Below are 26,536 nucleotides of genomic sequence, written 5' to 3'. Positions count from 1 at the left end.
TCCCTCCTAGAATGATGTGATTTTTGTAGAGCACTTTTATATTTCAGTAGCTGGGGAAGCAAACGTGAGGTCAAAAAACACACATGCGATCTCCCCAGATGATAGGAACTGGCCACAGCGAACACAGCCTCTTTGCTTTGCTTTCACCAGCGTCTCGTTGCAAAAGAGCCAGTAAAACATCGTACTGGGTGTATTAAATGAAGTCCAAAGGATGGCAGAAGACTAAAGAATGAAAATAGCCCCTGCCCAGGGACATCTGTCCTGTTGGTCCCCAAGCAGTCATCCGTACTAGGTGGAATGGTGGCGCCATGGCTACACGTGCCATTTTGTTCCACCACGGCTGAGCCCTCATGGCCTGTTTCTGCACTCTGCTTCCTTGTGAAGTAAGCAAAAAGGTATGCCTGAGAAGAAAGGACACTAAGCAAATCCATTATCCACGAAAACCCCATATGCAAAGTTGTGTTCACAGATGAAGTCTCCAAGTTTGGGCAAAGACTTTCCTTTGAACTGAGGCGTAAGGTTTCACCTCTGCAAATGCAAGTGCCTATGTTTCTAAAGAAAGGAGCCCTGGAGGTGCAGTGGTTAAGCACTCAGTTGCTAATTGAAAGATCAGCAGTTCAAACTCACCAGCGGCTCAGCTCCCGGGGAGAAAGATGTGGCAAACAAAGCCTACGAAGCGGCTCTATTCTATCACATAGGTTTGCTATAGGATCGCTATGAGTCAAAATCAACTCAGTGGCAATGGGTTTGTTTTGTTTTTTCTTGTTCGTTCATTTGTTTTGGTTTTATGTTTCTCAATAACAATATGGAAACGCCGGTAGTGTAGTGGTTAAGTGCTATGGCTGCTAATCAAGAAGGACAGTAGTTCAAATCCACCAGGCCCTCCTTGGAAACTCTATGGGGCAGTTCTACTCTGTTCCAGAGGTTGCTATGAATCAGAATCAACTCAATGGCAATGGGCTTGGCTTGGGCGATAACAATATAAATAGCCATGACCTAGAAAGGTCCCTGGGTAGTGTAAAGAGTGAATGCGCTTGGCTGCTAACCGAAAGGCTGGCAGTAGGAACCCACTTGGCAGCACCGTGGAAGTAAGGCCTGATGATCTACAAATGTAAGATTAAAACCCGTTGCCACTGAGTCGATTGCATTAAAAGCCCAATGGAGCACCATTTACTGTGAAACTCTTAGGGTCACCATGAGTCAGAATCAACGCGACAACTGGAAAAGAAAGCAGTCACGCTCTGAGATGAAGATGACTATTACCCCAATCTGATGCACACAAATATCGAGACACAGAGAGGTCAAGTAACTTAGCTACCAAGTGAAGAGGGTGGATTTTGGATTTGAACCTGGGCAGTCTGGCGTGGGAGTCTGGACAAGCTTTGGCCTTGGGAAGACGGGAGATCTGACTTTGCTGACCGTCTCTGTCACTGAGTATTCAGACATTTTATGCCTCAGTCCATCTGGGAGCAGAAGGGGGATCACGCTTCCTGCCCCCTTCTTGTTTTACAGCAGCATTATGGGAGTGTACAACATCCCACAAAAGCTCTGTGGTGAAAATGCTTGGACCGTTTCAAGGAAACAATTGGATGAATATATTCCAAGAGATTGTCAGGGAACCTGGACATTCATCACAGTGTCCAGCGTCCTCTCTGCTCTCAGGTCTGCAAACATATGCTTCCAGCACCTGTGAGCTTGAAGCTCTGGGTCCAGGAAGACAGCTCTCGCTCTCTAATTCACTCTGCCCGGGTGTCCTGATTCAGTTTTCACACGTTTCATAGACTCACACATCTGTTCCTCCTGTAAAGGCAGAGGACCGTGCCTGGCGTAATGGCTTCTCTGGTGAACTGAGGATGTTTACTGGCACCACGCTATGAAGTCTGCCTCTCCAAGAGGTGGTGTTATAAGACTTCAGTGCAAGAGACTCTTCTTTATTATTCTTTTGTTTAAGTGAAAGTTTACAATTCAAGTTGGTTTCTCATGCAAAAACTTATAAATGCATTGTTAAGTGACCCTAGTTGCTCTCCCTACAATGTGACAGCACACGCCTTTTCTCTACCCTGTATTTCCCTTGTCCATTCAGCCAGCTCCTGTCCTACTCTGTCTTCTCACCTCACCTCCAGATGGGAGCTGCCCACATAGTCTCCTGTGTCTACTTGAGCTAAGAAGCACACTCCTCACCAGTATCATTATATGTCTTATAGGTCAGTCTAATCTTTGCCTGAAGAGTTGGCTTCACTAACGGTTTTAGTTTTGGGCTAACAGAGAGTCCTGGGGCCATGACCTCTGGGGACCCTTTAGCTCAGTCAGACCATTAAGTCTGGTCTTTTTTTTTTTTTTTTTTTTTTTTTTTTTATAATAACTTTTATTAAGCTTCAAGTGAACGTTTACAAATCCAATCAGTCTGTCACATATAAGTTTACATACATCTCACTCCCTACTCCCACTTACTCTCCCCGTCTTGAGTCAGCCCTTTCAGTCTCTCCTTTCTTGACAATTTTGCCGGCTTCCCTCTCTCTCTATCCTCCCATCCCCCCTCCAGACAAGAGTTGCCAACACAATCTCAAGTGTACACCTGATATAATTAGCTCACTCTTCATCAGCGTCTCTCTCCCACCCGCTGACCAGTCCCTTTCATGTCTGATGAGTTGTCTTCAGGGATGGTTCCTGTCCTGTGTCAACAGAAGGTCTGGAGAGCATGACCGCCGGGATTCCTCCAGTCTCAGTCAGACCATTAAGTTTGGTCTTCTTATGAGAATTTGGGGTCTGCATCCCACTGCTCTCCTGCTCCCTCAGGGGTCCTCTGCTGAGCTCCCTGTCAGGGCAGTCATCGATTGTGGCCGGGCACCAACTAGTTCTTCTGGTCTCAGGATGATGTAGGTCTCTGGTTCATGTGGCCCTTTCTGTCTCTTGGGCTCTTAGTTGTCATGTGGGCTTGGTGTTCTTCATTTTCCTTTGCTCCAGGTGGGTTGAGACCAATTGCTGCATCTTAGATGGCTGCTTGTTAGCATTTAAGACCCCAGACGCCACATTTCAAAGTGGGATGCAGAATGATTTCATAATAGAATTATTTTGCCAATTGACTTAGAAGTCCCCGCAAACCATGTTCCCCAGACCCCCGCGCTTGCTCCGCTGAGCTTTGAAGCATTCATTTTATCCCGGAAACTTCTTTGCTTTTGGTCCAGTCCAATTGAGCTGACCTTCCATGTATTGAGTGTTGTCTTTCCCTTCACCTAAAGCAGTTCTTATCTACTGATTAATCAATAAAAAAACCCTCTCCCACCCTCCCTCCCTCCCCCCCTCGTAACCACAAAAGTATGTGTTCTTCTCAGGTTTACTATTTCTCAAGATCTTATAATAGTGGTCTTATACAGTATTTGTCCTTTTGCCTCTGACTCATTTCGCTCAGCATAATGCCTTCCAGGTTCCTCCATGTTATGAAATGTTTCAGAGATTCGTCACTGTTCTTTATCGATGCGTAGTATTCCATTGTGTGAATATACCACAATTTATTTACCCATTCATCCGTTGATGGACACCTTGGTTGCTTCCAACTTTTTGCTATTGTAAACAGAGCTGCAATAAACATGGGTGTGCATATATCTGTTTGTATGAAGGCTCTTGTATCTCTAGGGTATATTCCGAGGAGTGGGATTTCTGGGTTGTATGGTAGTTCTATTTCTAACTGTTTAAGATAACGCCAGATAGATTTCCAAAGTGGTTGTACCATTTGACATTCCCACCAGCAGTGTATGAGAGTTCCAATCTCTCCGCAGCCTCTCCAACATTTATTATTTTGTGTTTTTTGGATTAATGCCAGCCTTGCTGGTGTGAGATGGAATCTCATCGTAGTTTTAATTTGCATTTCTCTAATGGCTAATGATCGAGAGCATTTTCTCATGTATCTGTTGGCTGCCTGAATATCTTCTTTAGAGAAATGTGTGTTCATATCCTTTGCCCACTTCTTGATTGGGTTGTTTGTCTTTTTGTGGTTGAGTTTTGACAGAATCATGTAGATTTTAGAGATCAGGCGCTGGTCGGAGATGTCATAGCTGAAAATTCTTTCCCAATCTGTAGGTGGTCTTTTTACTCTTTTGGTGAAGTCTTTAGATGAGCATAGGTGTTTGATTTTTAGGAGCTCCCAGTTATCGGGTTTCTCTTCATCATTTTTGGTAATGTTTTGTATTCTGTTTATACCTTGTATTAGGGCTCCTAGGGTTGTCCCAATTTTTTCTTCCATGATCTTTATCGTTTTAGTCTTTATGTTTAGGTCTTTGATCCACTTGGAGTTAGTTTTTGTGCATGGTGTGAGGTATGGGTCCTGTTTCATTTTTTTGCAAATGGATATCCAGTTATGCCAGCACCATTTGTTAAAAAGGCTGTCTTTTCCCCAGTTAATTGACACTGGTCCTTTGTCAAATATCAGCTGCTCATACGTGGATGGATCTATGTCTGGGTTCTCAATTCTGTTCCATTGGTCTATGTGTCTGTTGTTGTACCAATACCAGGCTGTTTTGACTACTGTGGCTGTATAATAGGTTCTGAAGTCAGGTAAGGTGAGGCCTCCCACTTTCTTCTTCTTTTTCAGTAGTGCTTTGCTTATCCGGGGCTTTTTTCCCTTCCATATGAAATTGGTGATTTGTTTCTCTATCCCCTTAAAATATGACATTGGAATTTGGATCGGAAGTGCGTTAAATGTATAGATGGCTTTTGGTAGAATAGACATTTTTACTATGTTAAGTCTTCCTATCCATGAGCAAGGTATGTTTTTCCACTTAAGTATGTCCTTTTGAATTTCTTGTAGTAGAGCTTTGTAGTTTTCTTTGTATAGGTCTTTTACATCCTTGGTAAGATTTATTCCTAAGTATCTTATCTTCTTGGGGGCTACCGTGAATGGTATTGATTTGGTTATTTCCTCTTCGGTGTTCTTTTTGTTGATGTAGAGGAATCCAAGTGATTTTTGTATGTTTATTTTATAACCTGAGACTCTGCCAAACTCTTCTATTAGTTTCAGTAGTTTTCTGGAGGATTCCTTAGGGTTTTCTGTGTATATAATCATGTCATCTGCAAATAGTGATAACTTTACTTCTTCCTTGCCAATCCGGATACCTTTTATTTCTTTGTCTAGCCTGATTGCCCTGGCTAAGACTTCCAACACGATGTTGAATAAGAGCGGTGATAAAGGGCATCCTTGTCTGGTTCCCGTTCTCAAGGGAAATGCTTTCAGGTTCTCTCCATTTAGAGTGATATTGGCTGTTGGCTTTGCATAGATGCCCTTTATTATGTTGAGGAATTTTCCTTCAATTCCTATTTTGGTAAGAGTTTTTATCATAAATGGGTGTTGGACTTTGTCAAATGCCTTTTCTGCATCAATTGATAAGATCATGTGGTTTTTGTCTTTTGTTTTATTTATGTGATGGATTACATTAATGGTTTTTCTGATATTAAACCAGCCTTGCATACCTGGTATAAATCCCACTTGATCAGGGTGAATTATTTTTTTGATGTGTTGTTGGATTCTATTGGCTAGAATTTTGTTGAGGATTTTTGCATCAATGTTCATGAGGGATATAGGTCTATAATTTTCTTTTTTTGTAATGTCTTTACCTGGTTTTGGTATCAGGGAGATGGTGGCTTCATAGAATGAGTTGGGTAGTATTCCGTCATTTTCTATGCTTTGGAATACCTTTAGTAGTAGTGGTGTTAACTCTTCTCTGAAAATTTGGTAGAACTCTGCAGTGAAGCCGTCCGGGCCAGGACTTTTTTTTGTTGGGAGTTTTTTGATTACCGTTTCAATCTCTTTTTTTGTTATGGGTCTATTTAGTTGTTCTGCTTCTGAATGTGTTAGTTTAGGTAGGTAGTGTTTTTCAAGGAATTCATCCATTTCTTCTAGGTTTTCAAATTTGTTAGAGTACAATTTTTCATAATAATCTGAAATGATTCTTTTAATTTCATTTGGTTCTGTTGTGATGTGGTCCTTCTCATTTCTTATTCGGGTTATTTGTTTCCTTTCCTGTATTTCTTTAGTCAGTCTAGCCAATGGTTTATCAATTTTGTTAATTTTTTCAAAGAACCAGCTTTTGGCTTTGTTAATTCTTTCAATTGTTTTTCTGTTCTCTAATTCATTTAGTTCAGCTCTAATTTTTATTATTTGTTTTCTTCTGGTGCCTGATGGATTCTTTTGTTGCTCACTTTCTATTTGTTCAAGTTGTAGGGACAGTTCTCTGATTTTGGCTCTTTCTTCTTTTTGTATGTGTGCATTTATTGATATAAATTGACCTCTGAGCACTGCTTTTGCTGTGTCCCAGAGGTTTTGATAGGAAGTATTTTCATTCTCGTTGCTTTCTATGAATTTCCTTATTCCCTCCTTGATGTCTTCTATAACCCAGTCTTTTTTCAGGAGGGTATTGTTCATTTTCCAAGTATTTGATTTCTTTTCCCTCGTTCTTCTGTTATTGATCTCTAGTTTTATTGCCTTGTGGTCTGAGAAGATGCTTTGTAATATTTCGATGTTTTGGACTCTGCAAAGGTTTGTTTTATGACCTAATATGTGGTCTATTCTAGAGAATGTTCCATGTGCGCTAGAAAAAAAAGTATATTTTGCAGCAGTTGGGTGGAGAGTTCTGTATAAGTCAATGAGGTCAAGTTGGTTGATTGTTGTAATTAGATCTTCCGTGTCTCTGTTGAGCTTCTTACTGGATGTCCTGTCCTTCTCCGAAAGGGGTGTGTTGAAGTCTCCTACTATAATTGTGGAGGTATCTATCTCGCTTTTCAGTTCTGTTAAAATTTGATTTATAAATCTTGCAGCCCTGTCATTGGGTGCGTAAATATTTAATATGGTTATGTCTTCCTGATCAATTGTCCCTTTTATCATTATATAGTGTCCTTCTTTATCCTTTGTGGTGGATTTAAGTCTAAAGTCTATTTTGTCAGAAATTAATATTGCTACTCCTCTTCTTTTTTGCTTATTGTTTGCTTGATATACTTTTTTCCATCCTTTGAGTTTTAGTTTGTTTGTGTCTCTAAGTCTAAGGTGTGTCTCTTGTAGGCAGCATATAGATGGATCGTGTTTCTTTATCCAGTCTGTGACTCTCTGTCTCTTTATTGGTGCATTTAGTCCATTTACATTCAGGGTAATTATAGATAAATAAGTTTTTAGTGCTGTCATTTTGATGCCTTTTTATGTGTGTTGTTGACAATTTCATTTTTCCACATACTTTTTTGTGCTGAGGTGTTTTTCTTAGTAAATTGTGAGATCCTCACTTTCATAGTGTTTGACTTTATGTTAGTTGAGTCGTTACGTTTTTCTTGGTTTTTGTCTTGAGTTATAGAGTTGTTATACCTTTTTGTGGTTACCTCATTATATACCCCTATTTTTCTAAGTAAAAACCTAACTTGTATTGTTCTATATCGCCTTGTATCACTCTCCATATGGCAGTTCAATGCCTCCTGTATTTAGTCCCTCTTTTTGATTATTGTGATCTTTTACCTATTGACTTCCATGATTCCCTGTTATGTGTATTTTTTTTTAATTAATCTTAATTTGTTTGTTTTTGTGATTTCCCTATTTGAGTTGATATCAGGACGTTCTGTTTTGTGACCTTGTGTTGTGCTGATATCTGATATTATTGGTTCTCTGACCAAACAATATCCTTTAGTATTTCTTGTAGCTTTGGTTTGGTTTTTGCAAATTCTCTAAACTTGTGTTTGTCTGTAAATATCTTAATTTCGCCTTCATATTTCAGAGAGAGTTTTGCTGGATATATGATCCTTGGTTGGCAGTTCTTCTCCTTCAGTGTTCTGTATATGTCGTCCCATTCCCTTCTTGCCTGCATGGTTTCTGCTGAGTAGTCAGAACATATTCTTATTGATTCTCCCTTGAAGGAAACCTTTCTTTTCTCCCTGGCTGCTTTTAAAATTTTCTGTTTATCTTTGGTTTTGGTGAGTTTGATGATAATATGTCTTGGTGTTTTTCTTTTTGGATCAATCTTAAATGGGGTTCGATGAGCATCTTGGATAGATATCCTTTCGTCTTTCATGATGTCAGGGAAGTTTTCTGTCAGAAGTTCTTCAACTATTTTCTCTGTGTTTTCTGTCCCCCCTCCCTGTTCTGGGACTCCAATCACCCGCAGGTTATCCTTCTTGATAGAGTCCCACATAATTCTTAGGGTTTCTTCATTTTTTTTAATTCTTTTATCTGATTTTTTTTCAGCTATGTTGGTGTTGATTCCCTGGTCCTCCAGATGTCCCAGTCTGCATTCTAATTGCTCGAGTCTGCTCCTCTGACTTCCTAGTGTGTTGTCTAATTCTGTTATTTTATTGTTAATCTTTTGGATTTCTACATGTTGTCTCTCTATGGATTCTTGCAACTTATTAATTTTTCCAGTATGTTCTTGAATAATCTTTTTGAGTTCTTCAACAGTTTTATCAGTGTGTTCCTTGGCTTTTTCTGCAGATATCCTAATTTCATTTGTGATATCATTAAGCATTCTGTAAATTAGTTTTTTATATTCTGTATCTGATAATTCCAAAATTGTATCTTCATTTGGGAAAGATTTTGATTCTTTTGTTTGGGGAGTTGGAGAAGCTGTCACGGTCTGCTTCTTTAAGTGGTTTGATATGGATTGTTGTCTCCGAGCCATCACTGGGAAACTAGTTTTTCCAGAAAATCCGCTAAAAAAAAAACTGCAGTCAGATCCCTATCAGAGTTCTCCCTCTGGCTCAGGCTATTCAGATGTTAATGAAGCCGCCTGCGTGCAGTCCAAATCCCTGTGGGACGGTTCCCCGGCTCGGGTGCTGCTCTTTCTGCTCCAAGATCAGTCACTGCCTCCCGGGGACTTCTCCTAACGGCTGCGTCCCACGCCGCCCGTGGAACCGGCTAGTCCCCCTCCCGGGGTTAGTTCAGGGGGGTGGAGCAGGTCTCTGTGCTTGTGCCGTACCTGACTGGTATGCTGGCTCCAGGCTCTGGAAACAATCGCTGCTTCCCCGTATTAGTTCGTTCTCCGTCTCTAAATCTGTGTTTGTTGTTCAGGGTTCGTAGATTGTTATGTATGTGATCGATTCACTTGTTTTTCCGTGTCTTTGTTGTAAGAGGGATCCGAGGTAGCGTCTGCCTAGTCCGCCATCTTGGCTCCGCCTCAAGTCTGGTCTTTTTGCTAGAATTTGAGGTCTGCATCCCACTTTTCTCCTGCTCCATCAGGGATTCTCTGCTGTGTTCTCTGTCAGGGCAGTCATTGGTGGTAGCCAGGTACCATCTAGTTCTTCCAGTCTCAGGCTGATGGAGTCTCTGGTTTATGTGGCCCTTTCTGTCTGCAAGAGACTCTTTTTTGGTAGTAAAGAAACAACCAGGTTTTTCTCTTCCCACCACTCAACTAAAATGAAAATAGCTTTAGAAAATGGTAGCAATCTGAGGTTGTATACTTTTGGAAGGAAAGGGAATGTTTTGTCCTAAATCAGCAGTCACGGCTAAAGAAGTGAATTGAGACATAGATTAGGAGGCAGGTTAAAAGTTACATAGATCATTCATTAGGTTGCTTCCTGCAGTGAAAATTCTAATAATCTCCTCCTTAAAATAAACACGTCACCCCTCACCAGCTGGCAATTCAATATAACAGGGATACCCATTGCCATCGAGTCTATTCCAACTTATAGTGCCCCTATAAGACAGAGTAGAACTGCCCCACAGGGTTTCTAAGAAGCTGCTGGTGAATTCAAACTGCTGACCTTGTTGGTTAACAGCCATAGCACGACATAGCTCTTAATGACTGTGCCACCAGGGTTCCATAACAGGGATATTTGCCCCGTATTTCATTTTCAAACCTGATTCCAACTCATGGTGACCCCATGTGTTACATAGTAGAACTGCTCCAGAGGGGTTTTTTTTGCCTATAATCTTTACAGAGGCAGACCACCAGGCCTTTCTTTCCCAACACTGCCGAGTGGGTTCAAACCACCAACCTTTTGGTTAGCAGCTGAGCACAAACTGTTTGCAACTCCCAGGGACCTTAAAGAAGTGAACTGAGACATAAATGAGGAAGAAATTAAAAGCTACATGGACATCGGATGGGTTGCTCCCTGGGGAGGTGAAAATTCTGACAATCTCCCCAGTACAAATATATGCATCCCCCTTCACCACCTAGCAAATCAATCTAAGTGGGATATTTGACCTGTATTCCACTTTCAAACTCTTTTGCATTTTTTTTGGTGTTAAGCTTAATTTTAAAGAACAACTTAATTTTCTGGGAAATAAACTCAGTTGTAATTTAACAAGGCTGTCTTCCAGGAATGATGCCGTTATGAACGGGAAAAGCTCACCCCACCGGGTTGCTTCATATCTGAACATACTGATCCTGGCTATTAATAAGATAAACCACTTTGCTTCCCAAGCCCAGTGTGTAAAAATGTTTCTTTAATCGAGCAAGCCTAACACATCTTTTTCTGTGTCTCCTTGTATGCTGTGGACCTCAAAAAAAAAAAAAAAGTGCTGTCAAGTCGATTCTGACTCATGGCGACCCCGTGTGTGGCAAAGTAGAACTGTGTTCCATAGGGCTTTCAATCACTGATTTTCCAGAAGTAGATTGCCAGGCCTTCCTTCTGAGGTGCCTTTGGGTGGACTCGAACCGCCAGCCTCTCAGCTAGTGGTCAAGCACTTAACGGTGTGTGCCACAAGGTAAAGACAAAAAGCTTTATTGTGGGAAAAGCCTCAGGGCAAAACTGGTCACCTGAAGCTTTCAGTTGAAGAAACAATCAATACTCAGTAAAGATGTTTAGAATCGAAATGTAGAAATGTTTTCACATTGTGGTTCTAGGTTAGCATTCACGTGTTTTCCAAGTGGTTTTGTGTCAGTTGTATGACTTCATCCTCTAAAGAGCCCTGCAGGGTAGACCAGCATCACCTAGATTACTTGTTCAAGTGTGCTTCTAAGTGGGCTTCATTGGAGCCCCAAAACTCCATCTGATTTGGGCGAAAGATGTTTAAGCAACTGAGTTCCACGGTCAGGCTAAAGCTATTCCAGACCTTTACTTGAACAGAAAAAATATATATGTCCATTTCTTTTTTTATATTATATATATATATATAGAAGGATACAGACATCCCAATGGAATTGAATGGTGTTCCATCAGTTCTTTCTTTTTTTTCACTAAAAAGCAATCGAATGATCCAGCACTCCCAATCCTAGGTATATGCCCAGAAGTGAAAGCAGGAATGCAAGCAGAAACCCATACTGTAATGGTCACTGTGGCACTTTGCAGAATGGTGAAAAAGTGGAAACAGCCGAAACGTTCATCAGCAGATGAATGGGCAAAGAAAATGTGGTATATACACGCAATGGAATATTACACAGCCATAAAGAGAAATGAAGCCCTGATGCCTGCCACAGCACGGATGAACCTTGAAAACATCATGCCGAGTGAACTAAGTCAGTCATGAAAGGACTAGTGCTATATGATCTCACTTACATTAAATAAGCAAATATATTAAACAACAACAACAACAAACAGATTCTTAGGGGTTACCACAAGTGGGAAGGAGGGGAGGGAGAGCTTTTGCTTAGGGGGCATTAAGTTTGTGTTAACGGTGGTGGAATAATTTGGAAAAAACAAAAAGCCAAATTGGTTGCTGTGGAGTCAATCCCAACTCATGGCGATTTCCTATATCAAAGAGTAGAACTGCTCCCTAAGGTTTTCTTGGCTGTAATCTTTACAGAAGCAGATTGCCAGGACTTTCTTCCGTGGTATTGCCGGATTAGTTCAAACCACCTTTAGACCACTAGTTGAGTGCAAACTGTTTGTGCCACCCAGGGACCTAATTTGGAAAAGATTCATGATAAAGGTTGCATAATATGAAGAATGCAATCAATGTCATGGAATTATACACGTAGAAAATGTTGAATTAGGGAATATTTATTAGGTATGTTTTCACCACAATTTAAAAAAGCAATTAAGCAGCCCCCCTACTCTCACCCAGCGCTGGTTTTATGGGCATGTGACCAGTGTGGGCATACAGGACCCCATGCTCAGAAGGGCCCCACACTCGGTTTAACTCTCTTCAGCCACCATCCCGAAATTCTTAACTGTGTAACCAGGGGCCCCACACTGTTATTTTTCACTAGGCCCTGCAAACCATATTCCAGTTCCTGCCTCCACCCACGAGTTGCGGGCTCTCTGGGACTTCCCATCTCTATCTGAGCTACGTCACCTCAAAAACGGTCTACTGCAGGGGTGGATGATCACAGAACTGCTGCTTGTTTTTAAATTGCCTCACTCCTGACAGAGATCTACTTGACTATTCCATTTATTTCTTGCTTCCTTGTTGAAATATTGAATAAGAACGAACGGGAGCAGAGTCCCCTGGGGCCACTGCTTATAGTTCTGCAGTTACATTACACTGCATTTATATTTTTGTCATGTAAAAAATTCAAAATCCTCATCCAAAATCCAACTGTGGGGCAGCTCACACATGAATATATCAGCCAAATCTGGTTCTTAGCAAAGCAGGATGACAAGAATTCATAAAACATTGCCCCAAAATAATACGAATCTGCTCTGAAGATGTGAAAGATTAAAACCTAGATTAAAAAATAATAATAATCTAACTATGAACTGGAAGGAGGCTTTTGGTGGAGGTATTTGATAAATTGTTACAGCTATTTTAAAAAGTAAACTTGAAGAAGAGTAAAATTGCCCACATTTCTGAGGTATAGAACACTGCCAGAAATAATATTTGAGCTGTGGCACTGTATTATCTAGATATTTTGACAGGACTTATGCATATGTGAGAATGGAGCTATAAATACAGGGATGAGCCCAGCCCTTGAATAAACTCCAAAAAGAACAAAATAATAATGGTTTGGCTCCAAGATACAAAGAGAACAGTGATAATCCATTCTGGGCAAACACTAATCCTCTCACAGTAGGTATATTACAGGTATATGTCTAAATTTCCTTAAGCCTATCTCACTATAGAACATTTAACTTTTCAAAATAAAACAAGATATACACTTCCAAAAATATTATTGGCTGTCTTCATGTAATCTCCTTCCAATGTACTAAAAATAGTTTTTCCAATTAACACTTTTTACAAAAGATGTGTTGATAGGACCCAAATATTCACTAATAAAACCAAAAAAAAAAAAAAAAAAACCAAACCCTTGCCATTGAGTTGATTCCAACTCATAGCGACCCTATAGAACGGAGCAAAACTGCCCCATAGGGTTTCCAAGGAGCGCCTGGCGGATTCAAACTGCTGATCTTTCGGTTAGCAGTCGTAGCTCTTAACCACTACACCACCAGGGTTTCCGCATTCATTAATAAGGATAAGAAAATGTCCAACATTTTAAAGCAATTTTATGACCAGGCAGGAGTTAGAAATTAACCATAATATCATAATAGACATAGATCCATTCACTGAATTTGGAAAATTACTACATTCTCATACCCCAAATTAGCCAGTAGCTATGGCAGCGCTTGGAGCCCTGGTGGCGCAGTGGTTAAGCATTCGGCTGCTAACCAAAAGGTCAGCAGTTCGTAATCCACCAGCCGTTCCTTGGAAACCCTCCGGGGCAGTCCTACTGTGTCCTGTACGGCTGCTATGAGTTGGAATCTACTAGAGGCAATGGGCTCGATTTTTGGTTTGATGGTAGAGCTGTTATTTAATCAACATACTTTTGTAAGCACCAGCTCCTTTGGGAGAGCTTTCCTGAACATTCTTTTCTACTCTTCCCAGCCCTGCACAATGACAAATTAATCAATGCTTCCCTGGCACTTGGTTTACTGAGTGAAAGACTTGTAGTCTGTATGTTGTTGTTAGCTGCCATCGAGTCAGCCCCCAACTCTTCGCAAGCCCACGCACAATGGGATCAGACCATTGTGATCCACAGGGTTTCATTGGCTGAGTTTTTTTTTTTTTTTTTTTTGTCAGGAGTAGTTTGTCAGGTCTTTCTTCCTAGTCCACCTTAATCTGGAAGCTTCGCTGAAACCTGTGTAGCATCATAACAACACGTAAGCCTCTGGTGACAGATGGGTGGTGGCTGCACCTGAGATGCATTGGTTTGGAAAGAAGCCCACCTCTCCCTCATGGAAAGCAAGAAATCTACCACTGACTATAACCCCTGTTAAAAAAAAAGAGAGAGAGAAAGAAAAAACACTCATTACCATCAAATTGATGCTGACTCCTGGCAACCCAGGTATGGCAGAGTAAAATGGTGCTCCACAGGGTTTTCAATGGCTGACTTTTCAGATGTAGATTGCCAAACCTTTCTTTCAAGGTGCCTCAGGATGAACTCGAACCTTTGTCCTTTTGGTTAGCAGCCGAGGGTGTTAACCATTTGCACTTCCCAGGGACATGGACCCTGTAGTACAGTTAATTTTGTCTGATTCTCTCTCTGCCTCCCACCCCCCCCCCCCCACCAGCAGCCTATAAGCTCATTGAAGGGAAGGGACTATGTCTTATTTATTTGCCCAACACAATGTCCCACATACATGGGTAATCCATCGATGTGGGTTATGTGGTATGTGCCAGGGGAAGAAAAAGGTAGAGAAGATACACTCTCCACCTTTTAGAATTTCATAATCTGGAAGGCAGAAAAACTGTGACTGGTAAAACACACGATTATAGATTGTACATGCAACGATTTGACCATAGAACAAGCCACCGTTCCTCGGGCAAGAGCTTTCTAACAGTTTTATGTTTTTGGTTCCAGATTGCTTTTTCTTATTCAGAACGAGACATGGAGGGTCAGACAAGGCATGGAGGTGATTGCTGCTATTCATTCACACCAAATCAAGGAAGCTCTACTGAACAAGGTAGAAGAAAACGCTGTCGGCGAAAGTCTTACTGAGATATCGCACAGGAGTAGCAATACTGGCATTTACCCAACTACCCTTCTCCAGGTGTGGTGGGCTGGGAGGGTGCACAGGGCAGAGTGGAAACTGGAATCCCTAGAAACACAGCAGAAGGCGTCATGAAGGAAAAGAAGGGCTTTCTCAAGATTGCTGTCATTGGGTTTTGTTTTTTTTTTTCCTTTCTGAAGATTAATAAAAAAAATCTAGGACAATAATGTTTTTAATCTATTTCATGCCTAAGCCCTAAATGGAATCGGGACAAGTGTAAAAGAAATTGGGTCGTAGCCAGAATAGAAGTGAAAATGAGAAATTTAATGGAATAAGAAATGTGTCAGTGCCTCATCTGGTTTTTCCTTAAAAGTCTCTGCGGTTTTGGACAAAGTTAACCTTTGGGCACCAAAAATCAAAAAAGCCGTAGTGATAGCCATCGAGTCAATTCTGACTCATCGTGACCCTATAGGACAGACTAGGACAGTCCCCTAAGATTTTCAAAGCTGTAAATCCTTACAAAAGCAGACTGCCACACCTTTCTCCCATAACGATGCTGGGGGGACACAACCGCCAACCTTTTGGTTAGCAGCGGAGAGCTTAACCGCTGCGCCACCAGGGCTCCTTCCTTTGAGCATGCAGTCCTTTATTTTAAAAGCACTGCTGTGAATTAAATGACAATGGTGGCCTCCTTCAACTTTCTGAATTCTAAGTAGCGCCTAGAGAAATGACCGTCACTCTCCAGGCCAAAGGTCTTTAAGCAGGGTGACTGCATCCCCAGGAGGGGCAGGGCCTCCATGCTCATCTGCACAACTCCAGGAGCACGGTTCACATCAGTGGCAGAAGGAATGCACCTCCAGAATTACAAGGTGCTTAAACAAAAAAAAAAAAAAAATTTTTTTTTTTAATTGTCACAGGGTAAGAACTTCAGAATTTCTATCTGTTTAGAACCTTAGAACAATAAGAAGGAAATGACAACCAGTTGTCATCGAGTCGATTCTGACTCCTGATGGCCTTAGGTGTGTCAGAGTAGAACTGTGCTCCAAAGGATCTTTGATGGCTGATTTTTCAGAAGCAGATCACCAGGGCTTTCTTCCGAGGTGCCTCTGGGTGGACTTATATCACAAACATTTCTGTTAGCCACCAAATATGTTAACCATTTGCACCACCTAAGGACTCCAAAAAGAAATTTAGGTTTTATTAGCAGTTAACATCTATGCTTATTTGGTGGGTAGAGAAGAGCGGTAGTTCCACAACTGGGGATCATACGGGACACCTCACTGGTTGGCTTCCTCTCAGCATACCACCACGTGCTGGGTTGAAGTTCCTCGTGCTTCAATAAGAGGATTTATAGAATATACAACCTACCTTTAACTACACTAATCTTCCTACAGTAGGTAAGTGGCTTTAAAGTATTCCTGCATAAAATCACAAACTGAAAAAATACCAATACTGAGAACACAAGCAACATGGAGAAAAAGGAAGCACTAACTAACCCTCTACTCTTAGAACTTTTTCATCAGCATCAATATGAGTTTGAAAGACACAAAAACAAGTGCAGTTACCAAGATGACTATCTGAATTCTGGATTTCCATACTTTCCCATGAACAAGGAACTTTCCTTAAGTATACAGTGTCCCTTGAAGTATTGGCTAGGGTTAGTAAGGCCATCGCAATTAACAAGACATATAAAAGCATGGGGATACCCTGGTGGAGTAGTGGTTAAGGCTACAGCTGCTAACCAAAAAGTCAGCAGCTTGAATCCACCAGGCACTCCCTGGGAACCCTATGGGGCAGTTCTACTCGGTCCTATAGGGTCACTATGAGTTGGAATGGACTCGACGGCAAGGGGTTTGGTTTTGATTTTTTAATAAAGCTATGGTTTATTTAATCATTTCCTTGTCCTTCTAAACTTTTGCTTTCGCATGTTTTATAACTGTATTGTCCATTAGTACATATACAAGGGAGTCCCTGGATGTTGCAAACGGTTAAGTGCTCGACTACTACCCAAAAGGTTGGCAGTGTGAACCCACCCAAAGATGCCTCAGAAGAAAGGCCTGGTGATCTGCTGCCAAAAAGTCATGGCCTTGAAAACCCTTTGGAGAAGTTCTACTCTGCACACATGGCATCTCCATCAGTCAGAATCGTCTGGAAGACAACTAACAACAGTGACAGCACGTACACGTAAAAATAAATAAATAAAAATGTATTGTGCATACCTGCTCAGAGAGTTTTCCTACTAGGGCGCACCATCAAACACTTTGGATATGACTGTTCCAGAGGATTGATATCCACTGTCAACATGGACACCATTCCATTGTTCTGTCACGGATGTCTGGGAGGACTGAGGCGATAACTCCCCAAAACTGATAGGCTGAATCAGGTGGTCATTGTTAGGACAATGGCAGTTGAATGTCGAAAAGTCAAAGAAGGGGAGGGAAAGGATAAAGCTGGTCATGTCTTACCACCTTCAACTGTTTGGGGAAGATGTTGCAGCAACATAATGGGTTTGAAGGTTTGCTTTGTTACTGTCTCCATCTAAAGCTCGTTGAAAAATATGACGGGATAAGATTTTTAAAGGAAGGGACAACGCTCTCACCTTCCTTGGATGTGGGCAAGGACACTGTCACTAGTGTCTCCTGACGAGTAATCACCCTCAGCAATAAGGAGACCAGATCATGGACATGCCAAAGCAGCCACTCTGGGGCTGTTGACCATTTCCTGGGTATTGGGGATTTCTTTACACATGAAAAAAAAAGAACAGTGTGGGGAAATGTGTAATTAAAAATAGAAAAGCTCAGGTACAATTAGACATTTTGCCAGGCTCAAGAAAAAAGAGTGATATTTTTTCAACAACCCTTAATGAAGCAGTAGATTTCACTTATTAAGGGAACTCTCCATATATCTGAAATTTTAAAATAGGCTTAATTTCTTAATTCGGTTTTTTAATATTAGAACTTACCCACGTGGTAGACATAAAAGCATACTAATAAAGAAACAGATCTAGGGAAAACATGTTTCCTTGTTTTATTTTTCCATTCTTACTTGTTTAAGACAAATATTGATGAGTATGGTTGGGGTCCTCTTCTCAGGCATTGTATAAAGTTAAAATAACGAGCTACTTAGAATATTAGCCAAGCCACAGATGTAGTGCTATGCTGACAGAAGGACCATTTCTTTTGTCATGCCAGTCCAAAGTGCTTCCTACCAAAAAGCCAGAATCTCAAAGCAACCCAGATCCAAACTCAAATATCAAAATATGTCATAAACAAGTATTTAAAACCTAACAATCGAAAGACATACCTTAAAGGCCATTGGGTTGAGGTTTGAAGTGTACGTGACTTGAGACATTTTAATCTTGTCAAAGTCCAACACAATCATGAAACCTTGTGGAGAAGGGGACACACACGTTCTCCATTCTAATATGGAGATATGAAAACAGGCTCATCTGCATGGTTTGTTCAATTCACACTTTGTCTCCTTCCCCTTAGATGTCCTTCGGGGGAGTCTTCAATTTCTGGGCAATTACCTTCTTCTTTTAAGTTTCTAATTTGTCTTCCTTTTATTTGTAAGTTGGCAGTTTAAGAGTAAAATATAAAATAATGGCATTTAGTGGGTGATTGATTTTTCTACTGGCAATGTTATAAATATGGCCAAGCATTTCCCTTTCAGAAATGGAATGAGAAGTGATTCAGTGAGATTTTGAAGCATAAATTTAGGGCTATTTGCAAAGCACAAACAATATTCAAGCAGATTGATGCCTGGGATGTGTAACTTATGCTGAATTGTTCATGTAAAGCAGCCCAGAAATGGATGTTGAATTTATAGGTTTAGGCCATTGATGGGGGTGGAAAGCTCGTTTTGCTTGTAACACAAGCAATGATCTATAGAAATTCTCATATCTATCCCCAAACAGCACCTGTATCAAAATGAACGTAAAATATTTATCTATCCATTATTTGGAAAACCTGGTGGGGTAGTGATTAAGAGCTATGGCTGCCAAGCAAAAGGACGGCAGTTCAAATCCACCAAGCGCTCCTTGGAAACCCAATGGGGCATTTCTACTCTGTCCTATAGGGTCACTCTGCGTCTAAATTGACTCGACGGCAACAGGTTTTTATTCATTATTTATTCCTCACTTCATTCCAAAGAATGGTAAATGGTTTACGACTGAGGATAATATGAAAGTGGAGACCCTAGTAGGCCACACAGGTGTATGGATACACAATTCCACCTCTAACCAATCCCTCACTGCGTGTCAATTGTCATATATTCCTATTTCAAATATCCATTAGTTAAAAAAAAATGAAATATGCAATTTGTTTTCTATATGCTAGATATATTTTTATTTTTTTAGGTATATTTTACCTTCAACAATATGCCAGAATTTCAAACTTTGCCAACTGTGATTCGGCCCAAGGGGCTATCTTACTAATGACCCGATTTGTTGTTGTATGCTCTCAAGTGGATTCCGACCTATAGTGACCCTGTATGACAGGGTAGAACTGCCCCATAGGGTTCCCTAGGCTGTAGTCTTTACAGGAGTCGATCACCAGGTCTTTTCATCTGAGGAACTGCCAGAGGGTTCGAACTGCCAACCTTTTGGTTAGCAGCTGAGTGCTTAACCATTGCACCACCAGGGCTCCTAATTATCTGCTTAGAGTCTTTCTTATTCCCCTCTAACCACAGTCAAACTGGTTTCCTATTTCAATATCAAAACCAAACCCACTGCAGTCCAGTCAATTCTAGCTCATACTGACCCTATAGGACAGAGTACAACTGCCCCATGGGGTTTCCAAGCAGCAGCTGGTAGATTTGAACTGCTGACTTTTTGGTTAGCAGAGGAGCTCTTAATCATTGTATCACCAGGGATCCTATTTCAATACACACAAAAACACAACAACAAATACAGCAAACAGTTTTTCAAGGTATTCACAGCCCCTCCCTCTCTGGCTGCGGCCACCTTTGTTTGAATTTCATAGAACTTCTCTGCAGGAAGATTGTCTCAGCGGAGACAAGACTGAAATACAGGATATTGGAATTCTACATCCTTCACACTGCTCTTATATTTTCCTTGACATTTTCCCAAATGTCAAGAGTTCTTTCTGTTGAGGCTTTTCCCTTTTTTTTTTTTCATTTTCTTTCCCTACCAGGAAAGCATGGTTTTACAAACACAACAATGCACCCATTTCCAATTTAAGATTTAAATGGCAAACATAGGTTTCAAGCCAGGAGTAAAGAACAAAAGATAGAACTTTTTTTTTCTCCAAGCTTATCTCAACGCAAATCTCAACATTTTAAAAAAGAGGGCGTCTGGTCCATTAGTTACATTAACTGATAAATGTACACCCCAAAATCCATGGACTCACTCAGTAACTAAACACATTCTATGGACCAAACCAGGAGCCATGCCCTGTGGATGACATAAAACCATCCCTGTCCTCTCCTCAAGAAGTTCACAGTCCAGGTAGGATAATACTAATAAATGAAGTATAACCTGAAATATACTTTAACAACATGATCTTTAGTGCTGTGTTCTGGAGAAAATATCAGTCAAATATTGTGTACAAGTGTATATATGCATCCCCTGAAATCCCTACAAACCCTTTTCTAGAAAGTCATTCTAAATTAATGAAAAGCCCCAGGCTTGAGCTCACGGTATTATTTGTGCATCCAATGGACAAAGAGCAGAAGACCCATAAGCAAATTGTGAGTGCCTTCCACCTAGGACACTTCATTGGAGAGTAGAGACAAGAATTAAAAAATAATTAAGTGGTAAGTATTTTCATCAAAAATGAAAGGCACTTTTCACTGCAAAAATCCATTTTTTAAAATCACATTTTACTGAGCCTTCCATAAAATCAATCATGAGTCATTTATTCAATTTTTCTTTCTGAAAAAAAAAATCATGCATCTTGCATTCTGTCACTCATAATTCAAAAGACAAACACAGTGAGACTTTTTACTTCCTCAGCATTTGTTAATGAAATACAGACTGGGGGAAACAAATTATGTGGCAATCCGTCACAGTCATCAGCCCAGCAAACACATTTTAGTGTTTAATTTTGGCCTTTTCCCCAGGCAGAAGTTGAAGTTCAAAGCCAAAGTCACTGGTGTCTTTCTAGACCTAATATCCCCATTAGAGCAAAGGGAGCATCTATCATTGTGTGATCCGTCAAAACCGTATGGATCTTGGTGGATCTTTCTGCATCTCAGGGGCAGGTACAGACTCAAATGAGGTTACAATTACATAAGAAATTGACTTGTCATTTGACCTCCTGTTGCTGTGCCTTGGGATCTGTTGTAAAACCCACATTTCATGCAGTCACCCTCAGAATCTGGCCTTAACAACTGGTCTAAAATACACAGCTCCTTGCAAACCTAATCATCCACTCATTGGCATCGGTTTCAGTTCACTATGGTATCATGAGAAATCCAAAACTCTAATAATTTTCATTTTAGGTCTCCAATGGGTTACTGTGATGGTTGACCATGTAAGCCCCAAACCAACGGTGCACAATATGTTTTAAAGCAATATCCACTTTGACAAAACAAAACAAAGCTCCTGTCCTCTCTATGTCCCCACCCTAAGATTTAAGAAGGCATATTCTTTCCTTGCAAATCTCTGTCCAGGCAATGCCAGTCACTGCTTCCTTCTTTCCTGAGAGGTTATATTGTGTGTTTTTATATACAGCCAAACGTGAGAAAGCCAGAACGTGTGTAAGGTGGAAACCTGTCAGAGAAGGAAAACATAAATATTTTCCACTAATAGAAAGCAATAGAAAAGCGGTAAGATTCCACTATGTGGAAGGCAGAAAACTTGTGAGACCTGGAAAAACAAGGCAGCCCCGTTGAGTCCTGGCTCTCACAGGTTTCACTCTATAAACCAAAAAAAAACAAACGAACCCATTGCTGTGGAGACAATTCTGACTCATAGCGACCCTATAGGACAGAGTAGAACTGCTCCATAGGATTTCCGAGGAGTGGCTGGTGGATTTGAACTGCTGACCTTTTGGTTAGCAGCCAAGCTCTTAACCACTGTGCCACCAGAGCTCCTCACTATATAAGGGATTGGCCTTAAATGTCCTTGGTGTTGTCAAAGCACCCTCTGCCAAACATATACCTTTCCTGGGGGCAAGTATCTAGATGGAAGAAAGACCCGTAACCCTGGCACTGGGTTATAACATCCCATCTAAACCAATGCAAGAAGAAAGTCCATCACAGTGAAAGCAAGGGGTTGAACCAAACCAAATCCATTGCTGTCAAGTCGATTCCGACAGAGTAGAACTGCCTCATATGGTTTCCATGAAGCCGCTGGTAGATTCGAACTGCTGACCTTTCGGTTAGCAGCTGAGCTCTTAACCACTACACCACCAGGACTCCAGTAAGAGATTAGAAGTGTACTTGTCCCAAATGGGTCTCAAGTCTAACTAAGATCTGTCAATTGAAGTATTACTTAACTGGGACACTTCTCCCCAAACAGGGTGAAGGTGTCATTTTTAAAATCAACTCTCCAATTGTTTGCCTTTACTCAGTAAAGTCTTGCTCCTGGCTCATCTAAATAAGTTCCTTTGGAAAGCAACTTGAAAGCGAACACCTAAATAATACCATGGGACTGATTGTCATTGTTCATAGAACTCTTTTTTGAAAAAGCCATATTAGGTAGCTAGACAAAATATTCATTGTGTTGGGCAAATCTGCTGCAAAAGACCTCTTTAAAGTGTTGAAAAGCAAAGATGTCATCTCGAAGACTAAGGTGCCCCTGGCCCAAGCCATGGTGTTTTCAGTGGCCTCGTACGTGTGCAAAAGCTGGGCAATGCATAAGGAAGCCCGAAGAAGAATTGATGCCTTTGAATTATGGTGTTGAAGAAGAATATTAACTATACCATGGACTGCCAAAAGAATGAACAAATCCATCTCAGAAGTACAGCCAAAATGCTCCTTAGAGGCAAGGATGGCAAGGCTAATCTCACATAATTTGGACATGTTATCAGGAGGGATCAGTCCCTGGAGAAGGACATCGTGCTTGGTGAAGTAGAAGGCCAGTGAAAAATAGGAAGACCCTCAACAAGATAGGTTGACACAGTGCCTGCAACAATTGCCTCAAGTGTAACAGTGATTGTGAGGATGGCGCAGGACCAGGAAGTGTTTCGTTCTGTTGTGTATAGGGTCACTATGAGTTGGAAGCAACTCGAGGGCACCTAACAACAACGACAGACAAAGGGAGCTTTTTCTTCTTCTCCTGGTGCATGGTGGGTCCCACTGGGAGACAAGAGAAAGCATTTTGTAAACATGGGCCTTCATGGTTAGAATTCCTGATCCAGCTAATACTCTTAATCCTTCAGTTTGATCCCTGCTAAACTCTCTTCCAAACCATTGCGTCGATTGCTCCAGGAACATCTGACATACTTTAATACTGAAATGTAAATGAGACGCCCCCACAAACCACCTCCACTCTCTCATGTTGCCCTAAATTTGGACTTTACTTTCCTTGCTATACTTGAGCTGCTCTTTTCAATCATATGTCATTCCTCCCCCAAAAAATGTTGTCACAAGAGAAGAAGATGTGATGCCATAAAGTCACCCAGTTTAAAGTTCCCTCTCAGGAGGACTTTGCTGTTCCACCTGATAGTCTATGAGACCTGGTGGCACAGAGCAGACCCCAGGGACTACTTGGCTTTCTGGGAGTGATCTCTGCACAACCAGGCTCCCACACTGACAGCCCCAGAAACAGCTAGAAAGTTCTAGAATTTCTGCAGCAGGACTTAAACCCTTATGATCAAAGCAGAAACTATTTGCCCACCAGACCCAAATAAATCCTCAAGTCAGAACAGAGTCAGACATAAACCATTGCTTTGACCCACTTGGCCATTAGTCACGAGAGTAAGTAATTGATCCCACAAAAGCCACTCCTGCCCTGTGAGTTGTTAAAACCAGGAGCCACATTTAATTCAGTTTCATTTAACCAAAGAAAAGGTTTTTTTTTGGGGGGGGGCGGTGGGGGGATCCAGTTCTCTTCCAAGAAAGGAGATTCTGTTCAACTTTATTAAATGTTGTAAGCAGATTTAAGTTTTAGTTAAAGGACAAATTCTTACTGTCCAAGGAACAGACTCAACAGGAACTTGGAGATCAGCCAGAAGGTGGTCACTAAGCTGGCTGGGCACTTCTTCAGTGGTGGCTGGAGGGCAGGGAGTTGGGGGGGCTGCATGTTATTTGAAAGGGGGAGATGGGCCCAGAAGGAACAGGAAGAAACAAGGTGGAGAGAGCTGGAAAGGATTTGATGAGCTGCCAAAAGAGGCCAAAAAAGCGGGATTTGCATTTCATGGAATTTCATCAACATGAAAAGGACCAAAGAGAAGAGTTTTTAGTTCTGCAAAAGTGGCTGGTGAGATGCTGGGGGGCAGGGAGCAGTTACTGCTGAAAAAAACCAACCCATTGCCCTCAAGGCAATTCGACTCATAGAGACCCAGCAGCTGCAATTACAGGTTCAGTGAAATGAGGTTGTGACCCTGATAAAGGGGTCAGCTCCGGAAATGCCCTGGCTCCCTGCAGACCCACACAGAGAAGCCAGCGTGACGGAGCTGTGGCCCTCTGGAGAGCCTAAGTGCAGGACAGCCTGCAGGAGAGGCGACCCTCCTCCCGTGCAGAATCCCCAGGAAGCTAACTTAATTCGGGAAAGGAGCAGCCCAATGCTGAGCTGGTTTCTAAATCCTTCTCCTATGGGATGCTATTATGTACTGTATAGAAACTACCACCCCACACAAGCATCCAGGTGAGCTGACTCAAGATGAGTTGACTCTGAAATCTCTGTAGAACCCAGTAGAAAGCCCCTGGACCTAAGTCTGTAGACAATGGGAGGGCTTGTCCTCATTGCCCTACCTCCAGTGAAGACAGCCAACTTCCCTTCCTGCACCTCCCACCCTCAGCCTGCCTCCCTCTCTGGCACCAGCTGTTCAGAGAATTCCACATGCATCCCTACATCAAGATCCACCTGGCAGTTGTCTGCCCAGCATTGCAGTCCAACTGCTGGACTGCCAAGCACTAGATGGTCACCTTAAGCAAGCTAGTTAACAACTCTGTGCCTCAGTTTCCTCATCTGTCAATTGGAAATAATAATAGTACCTCCCTCATAAAATAGAGTTGTTCAAATAAGGTAGCACACGTTGAATGCTTGGCACTGGGCTGGGCATTTAGACCACTTGGCAGATGTTAGCTGTTGCTGCTAAGAGACTTCTTGTCTTCCATCTCCTATTCGCTATCTTCCCTGTTCAAGCCCTTGGCTTCATCCCAAACCTGGTTCTTCCATTTTATAAGTCTCTGCCGGCTCCTTCTTTCTGGCATGTTTATATCAAAAGTCACCCATCAGAGAGATAAAAGCAGTGAGAAGAAAATTTTATTTCTGAAGTGGTTAATTTTACTCTGGAAACCCTGGCAGTATAGTGGTTAAGAGCTACCGCTGCTAACCAAAAAGCCGGCAGTTCGAATCCACCAGGTGCTCCTTGGAAACCTTATGGGGCAGTTCTACTAATTTTACTCTGGATTTCCAAAAAAAAGGATCACCCATCTGTCAAAAAGAAAGAAGATAAAAGATCTTTAAGAGTAATTATTTAAGTGGCAACCAAGAGGAAAGGAAAACCGACTTGCCTGGGTTAGCTAGTTGAATTAAAGGGTGCTGTTTTACAACCTCATTTAAAAAAAAAGGAAAAGAATGTGCTATTTTGAAACATAAAATTAGTTACCAGTTTGCCACCACAAAACATGCTATATAAACATTTTCACAGAAATGCCTTTCGATTTTATTTGTAGCCTGTCTTCTACCAATGCCTCCTCCAGTCTTATAGCCAGGTATCTATTTCACAGATTGTTCATGGGCGATACTATTTGTATTTCTTCTTCTCGGGTGCTCTGAGTAACAGAAGATGTGGTTTGTAGAGGCTACGCTTCTTCACAGCTTTGTGATAAAATGCCGCTCGACAGCAAATCCTTTTCTACCTCTCCAAAGCTTACTTTCACCGGATAGCCTGCTGGCTAGCACTCTGAAAGGCAGCCACCAAGGCTGCGAGGAGCACACACCTTCACAAGAGAATAAAATCCAAAGCACTTTCCAAAGTCACAATTAAATCCGATGCAAGCAATTAGCCCCTTTCTCTTGCAAAGGCTAACAAAAAGTTGTAAACTTAACCAAAGGCTGAGCTTGCCGGCTGCAAACCCAGACACAAAGTGTCAGCCCTCAAAGCAAATAAGCACAGGATGGATGTGTCCTTCCCCATCACTCCTAAACCCTCCACATTTTCTTAGACTAACCGCGGGATGAGGTCCCCTCTCCTCACTCCCAAGTTTCCCTCTCCAAGTAGAAACATCACTCACCTCACTCATGTTGGCTGTCGCAGAGCAGTTCCAGGATCTCAGCGCTCAGCAGGACCAGGGCTGCTCAAGGAACGCGATCCCCCGATCCTGGTTTTTCTCTTAAAAAGGGCTGCCTGGTGGCATCATGCCTCCAAAAAGCCAATGAGATTCATTCACCTGTGGGAACCCCACACATGTATCTGAGAGTGCAAAGGGCCACCTAGTGGAGCAAAGCGAAAGGACAGGCTGGGTCGCGCTCCCAGTCCTTTCTGCCAGGGAAAGAAGAAAAGGCGAGCTGGGGGAAAAAAAAAAAAAAGTATATACAATTATTTTATAAGTTTGATTTTGTTTATTATTG

General features: G+C 41.6%; 1 protein-coding gene across 1 annotated transcript in view; it reads right to left on the bottom strand.

Annotated features, from left to right (window-relative positions):
* PCP4 (Purkinje cell protein 4) overlaps positions 1–26,285 on the bottom strand; it is an 87,435-nt gene extending 61,150 nt beyond the window's left edge. Inside the window, exon 1 of the mRNA XM_049859204.1 lies at positions 26,200–26,285. Coding sequence (XP_049715161.1) covers positions 26,200–26,208 — 9 coding nt within the window. The 5' untranslated portion in view covers positions 26,209–26,285. The remainder of the gene's footprint in view (positions 1–26,199) is intronic.
* Positions 26,286–26,536: the final 251 nt, after the last annotated feature.

This window comes from Elephas maximus, chromosome 2 (assembly GCF_024166365.1).
Source record: "Elephas maximus indicus isolate mEleMax1 chromosome 2, mEleMax1 primary haplotype, whole genome shotgun sequence".
Taxonomy (NCBI): domain Eukaryota; kingdom Metazoa; phylum Chordata; class Mammalia; order Proboscidea; family Elephantidae; genus Elephas; species Elephas maximus.
Note: the sequence above shows the minus strand (reverse complement) of the source record. Positions and strands in the feature narration are given on the sequence as shown.